The sequence below is a fragment of the Mesocricetus auratus genome, unplaced genomic scaffold (assembly GCF_017639785.1).
Source record: "Mesocricetus auratus isolate SY011 unplaced genomic scaffold, BCM_Maur_2.0 Super-Scaffold_100022, whole genome shotgun sequence".
Taxonomy (NCBI): Eukaryota; Metazoa; Chordata; class Mammalia; order Rodentia; family Cricetidae; genus Mesocricetus; species Mesocricetus auratus.
In genome coordinates this window covers 15785395-15794774 of record NW_024429203.1, presented here as the reverse complement: position 1 = coordinate 15794774, position 9380 = coordinate 15785395, and the positions used below count along the sequence as shown (strand labels likewise).

Sequence of the window (9380 nt, the reverse complement as noted above, 5' to 3'; positions counted from 1 at the left end):
CACCCCAACTCCTTCCTACGCCGCAGACCGACACGTCACTCCTCGGTTCTCAACCAAACTGCTCATAGCATTCTCTTTCCGCGCCGTGCGCTCCCCTGCGCCGGCCTATCACGACTCGGTGGGCACCCACTGTCCCGCCTCTTTGTTGGCTGAGTGACATCTAAGATGGCCACTCAAAAAACGAGAACCTGGCTTGGTCTCCGCCTTCGGAATGACAGACAGGACCGTCATCCTATCGTTCCCCTGAAGTGGTCATTGACCCGGTCCAGCCAATGCGGACGGGCAGGGAGGCGGGCCTTGGCTGCTGTCAGGGTTGGGTGCGCCACTGAACGGATGGCAGGGAGAGCCGAGTGGATTCCCGAGGAGCATCCGCCGGGTGAGAAGGGCCTAGGGTAGTGCTTGAGGGTTAGCGGCAGGTGCAGTGCAGGGTGTTGGCGGGCCGAACCAGGTGCGGGAGGCAGGCCTGAAGCGGTGGGGAGCAGAGCCCGCCTGCGGCCTGGTTGAGGAGGGGGCGTGTGATGGGGTGTGGGGACCTCCGGGCATAGGGGCACCGGCGTTCGGAGGAGGGGTCTTGGCAGGGCGGTGCGTTCTGGCAGCGTGGGCATGGGACCCGAAATCTTGGGACTAGCTTGGCGTGTGCTGAGGTGTTGGGGTCGGGTTCAGGGGGTCAGTGCGGTGAGGGTGTGCAGGAGGACGTGGAAATGCTTGTAGGAAAACGGGGCCTCTGAGGCTGCAGCTAGGGTTGGGTCAGGATGTCAAGGCTTGCATGCACGGCTGAGAAGCAGAGAGATGCTGAGCGGATAAGAAAAGCGTCTTTTCCCCTTTCTGTACCCTGTCGGCGTGTGGAAATGACCAGAGATCAGGATGAAAACTGGCAGTACCCGGCTTTAAATTACTAGCCGCCGTTACTCGGTTTTCAAGTCCAGGTTTTAGCACTCTGGCTTCCTCTGCTTACTTTTCGGGTGTGTGGATCGCATCAGCTCAGTGGTGGTTTGTTTCCGTTTCAGCCATCTCCGGAGAACAGCTACAAAACCCAAGAGATGGGACTGAGTTGTTCACTTCCCGGAGTTAGTGCGTGATAAAGCCTCCCCTTTGCAATTATAATTAAATACTGGCCCAAACTGCTCTTCTGGGACAGTTAATTAAAGAAAAGATGTTCGACTTCTCAGTGTGATTCTTCGTATTTTCCATCTAGTTCAGGGTTATTCTTTTCCAACCTTTTATTTTTTTTCTTCCAGTAAAAGGGAATAAGTTAAGTAATAATGCAGTTTTCCTTCTGTATAGTTTTTAACAATATTCTCTGCTGTTACATTCTTTGTCCCTTAGTCCTTAACACAACTCTTGTCTGTAGCTCTTTACCAATCTGAACTGCTTGTGGATTTTTCCCCTCACCACCACTCTTACGTTCTAGTCTGTTTCAGAAGGAAAAAAATTATATTTTCTCTCTACATTATCATCTGCTGTTATGAGCTGCCCCTGGGTCATGGAATGAGTTGTTTAGGGTCAGTTACAGAGATGCCTTCAAACATGATCTGACAGGGAAAGAGATCTGAGCAGTAGTTAACAGCGTGACTTATGTGAAGATGGAAATTCAGTGGGCTGTGCATGCATTCCTCTTGGATTAGGGATCAGCCTGTACTTTAGTTGGCCGGGAAGAGTCCACTCTGGGATTTGGAACAGAAAAAGGTCGTAGCCATTTGTAGTCAATCAACTGAAGCTTAGACTTAGGGCATTCAATCATGATTTCTAGTTTTCTGCTTTCACTTCTGTAGGCCATACTCATTCCCACCTTCCTATCTTCCCTGCTTACCTCCCTCCCATTCCCCCCAGCTCCTGTCCTTTTAAAGGTTTGTATTTTGAGACAGGCTGTCACTGAATTGGTTAGTCTGGTCTGGACCCTTTGATCCTCCTTCCTCAGTCTCTGGGTTAACTCAGATTATAGACATGTTGAGGTAGTATCACTAGGTACCCCTGACTGGCCTAGAACTTGCTGTGTAGATCAGTCTGGCCTGCCTCTGCGTCCCGAGTGCTGGGATTAAAGGTGTGTGTCACCAAGCCTGGTCCTACCCATTTAGTCTCGACACATAAACCTAAAAGTGTTTGCTTCCTTCCTAGTACATCAGTCTTTAGTCAGAGCATGGGAGTCAGTATTAGCTCTAACATCTCTAGTGTTTTTGTAGCTCATATGTACTTTCTGATCTACAATAGAAGATTAACGTTAATTGAAGTAAATTAAGTTAATGTAATTAAATGAAGTACCTATGGTCTTGACTTTCCCCACTTTAGCTGTTTGAATATCATCAGTTACCACCCGTTGATGTCAAGATGACTAAGCTTGGATTTTTGCGGTTGTCCTATGAGAAGCAGGACACACTTCTGAAGCTTCTCATCCTGTCGATGGCTGCTGTGTTATGTGAGTCTATGCATGGGCTTCTCCTTGGAGTTGGAATGATGAAAAAAAAATCAAACATGGATTTTAAAAACATGGCTTATTCTTTTTGCAGATCGCTTTTTGTTTTTTTTACCACTTCTTACTGGTATAATTTTATGAAGACAAAATAAAATAACTGAAGAAATATAAAACAGGGCTGTTGCTCCCTTGGTTCTGTGTTCTCATTGGCTGGAAGAAAGTGGGGGCTGTTGGGTGTTGTATTTTGTGAAAGAATTATCTTCAACTCTGGCGCCTGTAATGGTTGATATTGGCAGTTTGATAGGATCTAGAGTCACCTAGGAGACAAGCCCAGGGCACTACATGAAGAATTATCTGCCGCCTCCCGTCTGTGCTCATAGCTCTCTCATCCTTGGACTATGAGCCAAAATAAACCTATTCTCCCTTCCATTTGTCTTGTCAGGGTATTTATCACAGCAATAGGAAAAGTAACTAGATTGAGGCATAGTTTTGCTATGAACCCAGATGGGCCTCCTTGCCTCCCTCAGCTTCCCAAGGGCTGGCATTGTAAGTGTGCACTTTATTTTTTCCCCCCAGAGACAGGATTCTCTGTAGCTTTGGAGCCTGTCCTTGAATTCACTTTATAGACCAGGCTGGCCTCCAGCTCACAGAACTCACAGAGATCCTCCTGCCTCTGCCTCCTGAGTGCTGGGATTAAAGTGTACCACCACTGTCCAGCCAAGGACTTACTGTTTTTAAAGCTTTCCCAGTGTTTCATGAGTCATAAGTTTATCTCTACTTGACATATCTCTTTTTTTGTTTCAGGATTAAGGTAAGGGGTGTGAGTATATGTAAAAGAGGTCAGTATATGTAAAAAAAAATGGCCAAATTCGATATTAGGCTTTGTGTAATACAACACATAGTTAAGTGTATTCCCATTTAAGTGAAAAATGTAGATAGTTTTGTCAGATTTGTTTCTTCTAGGTGGGGAGAAGTGGATGGAGACTATTCAAGAACTACTCTGCATTCTCTGTGACCCCAGTGCTAGATAATTTTAGTTTCTTCATAGTGTTAGTGCTTATCTTCTGTTGTTTTTTTTTCCCCGCCCCGCCCCTCTTCTGTTGTTCTTTAATGGAATGTTACCAATTGAAATATTTATTCTCTGGATTTTGCAGCATTTTCTACTCGTCTCTTTGCTGTCCTGAGATTTGAAAGTGTTATCCATGAGTTTGACCCGTGAGTACCTTTGCTCTGATAGTTCCTTCTGGAGGTGTTAAAGGTGGTGGGTTTTATAAGTGTTTACATTCTAATCAGTCATCAGTAATGGAGGTGTATTTTGAGTACATTTAAAAAATGATTCCTTCAGGTTTTCCAAGTGAGTCTTGTCAACTCAGAAAATGTAATAATATTTGCTGTTAAGCCTGCTTATGTGAGGTCTGGCTAGGCTAGGAGAAATCTGACTTTTCATTTGGATCAGGGGCAGTAATGTACATTAAGAAAAGAGTCCTGGGATCTGTTTAAGACTAAGACCATCACAAGTCATAAGCCTGAGATCACAACTTCTTTTCCTGTTTATTTATGTAGTAGGAATTGGGCTTATTGTTAAATTAGAAGGCATTGAAAACATTAAAACTATGGGAACTAAGTATTGTGACAAATACCTATAATCCTGGGCTGTATAATGAGATTCTGCCTAAAAAGTATTGAGGAAAACAAAACAAATTAAAAATAAAAAACAAACTGAGCATGGTGGTACATTTCTTTAATCCTAGCACTTGGGAGGAAGAGGCAGGTGGATCTCTATGAGTTCAAGATCAGCCTGGTTTACATAGTGGGTCCCAGGCTAGCTAAGGCTACAAAGTTATCAAAAAACAATAACAACAACAACAATAAAACAGCAACAAAACCAAAACAAAAAATCCCCCAAAACAAACCAAACCAACGTGGGACTGGAGAGATGCTCTATGGTTAAGAGCACATACTGCTTTTGACTACCACTTGTAACTCCAGCTCCAGGGGATCTGAGGCCTCTGACATCCTCAGACATATGCATAAACATATAATAATAAGTCTAAAATTTTGTTTATTATATTGAAAAAGATATGGTGAAACCGTCAGTAGTATTAATAATGGGCGTCATGGTACATGCCTAAAACCTCAGTACTCTAGGATCCAAGAGACAAAAGGATTGTGGCAAGTTAGAGGCCATCTTTGGCCACATAGTAAGTACTAGGCCATCTAGGACTACATAGGAAGACCATATTTCAAAAAACCCTGAAATGGGACAGTGATATGACTCAGTGGGTAAAGGTGCTCGCTGTTAGGATTGAGTGGTGGTGGTGGCACACACCTTTAATCCCAGCACTTGGGTGGCAGAGGCAGGTGGATCTTTGAGTTCCAGGACAGTCAGGACTGTTACACAGAGAAACCCTGTCTCGAAAAAAAACAAGAAAAAAAAAAAAAAGATAAGAATTGAGTTAGATCCCCAGAAGGAAAGAGCTAATTCTCAAAAGTTGTCCTCTACTCTCCACACACATGGCAAGACACCGCCTCTCCCATTCCGCTAAATAAAGAAAACTTTTTTTTTTAAATTTTTAAACCTAACATTTTCTAAGCATCTTTCTTTTTTTCTTTTGAGCACTGTTTTACAGATTGACTTTAAATCCTTAAAACAACCTGGCACAGGTCCATTTTTTTCTGTTGATGAGAAGACTGGGACTGTGTCCGAAGTTACTCATTTACTAGGTGGGAACTTAGATTCGGATTGGATGTGGATTTGTCTGATTCCACAGACTGGGGTCATTGTCAGTATTACCTAAAGTTGAGGCTTATGAAAAATGTAGAAACCAGAGTCAGATTCTTGAGTTATTGTGTACTTAAAAACAACATGTTTATATTTGGTGACACCGCTTAAACAGTCCAAGGCCTATACTTGGTTTTCAGACTTGTCTTGTTTTGTGTAGATCTTTTAAACAATTTGGAGGTATATATATTTTCTTTGGGGAGCTCTGAAATCAATTTATATTTTTTCTCATAAATGAGAAAATTTACTGTGTTGGTTAATTTTGACTGTCACCTTGACTCTAGAGTCTCCTGAGAAATCCTGAGAAAAGAGGCCTTTTTTGTTGTGTGTTTGTTTTTTGAGACAGGGACTTACTTTGTAGCCCTGTCTGTCCTGGAACTCTCTATGTAGTCCAGGCTGGTCTTGAAACTCACAGAGGTCTGCTTTCCTCTGCCTCTCAAGCACTGGAACTAAAAGTGTGTGTCCCACCGCACCAGGCCTGATTAGAGAGTCTTGATGAATTGTCTAGATCAGGTTGGCTTGTGGGGATACTTGTAACCCAGCCCCTTTGTTTTTTGTTTTTTTTTTTTGTTTTTGTTTTTGTTTTTTGTTTTTTCGAGGCTGGGTTTCTCTGTATTGTTTTGGAGGCTTTCCTGGAACTCGCTCTGTAGACCAGGAACCCAGCCCCTTTGTAAGTGGAATCATTCCCTAGGTCCTGAACAGTTTAAGAGAAAGATAGCTAAGAGCAGGCAGGCAGGCAGATGGACTGGCAGGCAGGCTGGCCTGTACGTGTTCATTAATTCTCTGCTGTTCATTATGGATGTGGGCAGCTGTTTCAACTTCTTTGCTAACATGAACTGGAGCCTGGAATTGTGTGCCAAATGCTTGCTTTTCCGCCTGTGTTATTTTTGTCTTAATCTAAGTACATTACTTTTTTTTGTTTTGTAATTCAAAAAAAATTAAAAAATAGTTAAATCATTTCCTTTTTCTTCCCAAACTCCTACCTTTTTTTTTTCAAGACAGGGTTTCCCTGTGTCCTGGAACTCACTCTGTAGACCAGGCTGGCCTGGCCTCAAACTCACAGAGATCCACCTGCCTCTGCCTCCCCAGTGCTGGGATTAAAGGTGTAGATCACCACCGCCTGGCTTACTTCTCTGTTTTTTGTCAGAGTATTTTACCATAGCAACAGAAATAAAAACACAACACTTATATCGTTTTCCTTCTTTTTGAGAGAGGGTTTTATGTAGTTCAGGGTAGCTTCTAATCCACTCTGTAGCTGTCTGAGGATAACCTAGAACTTGGATAGTCCTGTCTCCATCTCCCAAGTTCTGGAACTATAGGTATGTGCCACTATGCCTACATCTTTCTATTGTTTCTTGATTTAACTGTTAGCGCTTCATTCTTAGACCCTCCAGATGAGCAAATACTGAGGTGAGATTGATTATTTCTTTTCTAAGGAGGAACCATGCCCAGAGCTTGACCCTCATGCTTAGAGGTTGACCCTCGTCCACTAATTTAAACTTCCTCTTTGTTAGTCTGCTTCCTACTGGTAGGTAGTGGACATGGTTACAATACATGCCCACTGCCTCCTAGAACCCTGTATCTCTTGACAGTTACCAAAATAACATTTCTTTATGAGGAACAGAAGGATAGAGCTTATGCCATCTGCTGCTTCTCCTTACCCTAACTGCCAAAACTTGACTAACCAAGGAGAAAAATAGTGTTAGGAAGGTAGGCTGGGAGTGACTCTCCATAGTTGGAGACCCCATTTATTTCTTTGGTTTTGTTCCACCTCTCTTCTTTGTCATTTAGGGAATTGTTTACACAGCCTGGCTCTAAAAAATTATTTTTCCATGTATAGTTCTTAACATTTCTTGTCCAATACTTTTTATGTAATGTATAATGTTACGTTGCAGTGTAGGTGGTTTTCAGACATACTTGGGATAACATGAGTGGACCTTGTTAGAAGTTTAAACATTCATTAGGAAGTTCTTGTTATCATGTGGGTTAATTTTTTCCCGTCATGCATATGGTGTTATACCAATATCTTTATAGATGTTCATTACTTAAAGGTATCCATGTGTTCTTGTATGTGATAGAGGAACAAAATATATTTTTGTCACTTGAAAAAGGTCAAACCTCATGCTTAAGAGGTCTTGTCTTCTGGGTGCTTGAATTCTTTTGCTGGCTTTATTTTCTATCACAGACTAGCCTGCTGAAATGTGCTGTTTGAGTGCTTTGTATGAACATCAAGTTCATTTCCTTCAGAGAAAAGCAGTGCTTTAATTGATACAGGTGTAGAATAGAAGTAGACACTTAAGTTATTATAAATGATTTTCATGACATAATTTTTGGTAATAAACTTTATTCAAGTAATGCTGTGTTCCTTAGTGGCACAGTCTGAAAACCAAGCTCTTTGCAAAGTAGGTCACATTTGAGTACAGAGATGTGAAGGGACTTGATGCTTTTTCTTTCTTGTTCTAGGTACTTTAATTATCGCACTACCCGGTTTCTGGCTGAGGAGGGGTTTTATAAATTCCATAACTGGTTTGATGACCGGGCCTGGTACCCTTTGGGCCGAATCATTGGAGGAACAATTTACCCAGGTGAGGGGACAGGATTTGTTGTGTTTGTAAGGACAGTGTGGTGTTTATGTGCTGTGAAACAACTTTATTTCTGTTTGTTTCATTTCAGGATACTTGTAATTTCACTCTGAGTATAGATTTCCAAAAGTGGATCTTATGGAGAACATGTGTGGGATAGTGGAGATGTGAGGAGGGGGGATGTCTTACACATTCTGCATAGAATCTTTACAGAGAAGTGTATAAACCTAATACAATTGCTACGATACTATCTTTAGTGGTTTGTTAAGACCTGGGCTGTTACTCTATTGAAATTTGGATTGACATTTTTCTTTTTATTTTCTTACCAGGACAACCTAACCGGCTTGCTTTTTCCTGTTTCAGGCTTAATGATCACCTCTGCTGCAATCTACCATGTACTTCATTTTTTCCACATCACCATTGACATTCGGAATGTCTGTGTTTTCCTGGCTCCTCTCTTCTCCTCCTTCACCACCATCGTTACATACCACCTTACCAAAGAGCTCAAGGTAAAGGAGCTGAGTGACAGGAAGCTTGGGACTGACTCAATGTGGTTGAGTCTCTAGTAGATGCTTAGAAGGTTGGAGGAGTTGAGAGCCATAGAAAGTCAGGGAGTGATGTGACACAGGGGATATGTACAACATCTCTTCACTCCAGTTGGGAACCAATGACAGACCAAAGTAGGATACCCCCAAAGTTAAATTTGGTGAACTGATAAATTTTTGTTGGGGTTACTTAAAGGAATATGGGTGAGGAGTTACTTAAAAAAGCAGAAATGACTCAAAATGACAGCTACATCACGAAAAACCTACCTCAGCATGAGTGACAGTTCACAAAAGCCTACCTCAGCATGAGTGACAGCTCACAAAAACCTACCTCAGCATGAGTGACAGTTCACAAAAGCCTACCTCAGCATGAGTGACAGCTCACAAAAGCTGCAATGTCAGAGCTTACTGCATGACTTGCAACAGTTTGTCATATTGGAGAGTGTCTCTTCCAAGAAGCTCTGTTTGGGCCTCTTCCATGAAGCTTAGTGGATCTGAGCCCCTTCAAGGCTGCTGTACTTGTCTGAAAGTGTCTCTGAACAATTTTTACTATTTATATAAAATGGGTAGCCAGGGGCCTAGTGAATCTGGTTGGTTTCAGGGACTTCCTAAAGCTGTTGAGTTGTTTACTTTCTCAGGATGGAATACTTCCCTTTATAACAGGTTCGTAACCTGTTGGTTGTGACTCTTTTTGCAAACCATAGCCAAATTAAAGTTATGAAGTAGCAATGAAAATAATTTTATGATTGGGGGTCACAACAACATGAGGAACTGTATTAAAGAGTCGTAGCATTAGGAAGGTTGAAAACTCACTGTTTTAGAACATCCTTAGTCTTAAGGAGCTTCCCTTTAGGGTGGCTTGTTAGAACTTGAAGAAAACTGTTACACAGTGGGGAGCCAGAGATTAAAGACAACATTTATTGAACTGAATCATTGGAGAATATATGCTTTATTATCATTTGCTGCTGTTTGCCCCTTTAAGGGCAAATTGCTGTGTAAAGAAAAAAAGCAACAGTTAACATGTAAAATTGACATGTTTAGATTTTGAATTCCTGGGCTGG

The 9380-nt window shown here is 42.1% G+C and overlaps 1 protein-coding gene across 1 annotated transcript in view; it reads left to right on the top strand.

Moving 5' to 3' along the window:
• The first annotated feature begins 276 nt into the window (after positions 1-276).
• The window catches only part of Stt3a (STT3 oligosaccharyltransferase complex catalytic subunit A), a 32001-nt gene continuing 22897 nt past the window's right edge, over positions 277-9380 (top strand). The window contains exons 1-5 of the mRNA XM_005085851.4: positions 277-376; positions 2287-2413; positions 3565-3625; positions 7656-7777; positions 8138-8283. Of these exons, the coding sequence (XP_005085908.1) occupies positions 2326-2413; positions 3565-3625; positions 7656-7777; positions 8138-8283 (417 nt within the window). The 5' untranslated portion in view covers positions 277-376; positions 2287-2325. The remainder of the gene's footprint in view (positions 377-2286; positions 2414-3564; positions 3626-7655; positions 7778-8137; positions 8284-9380) is intronic.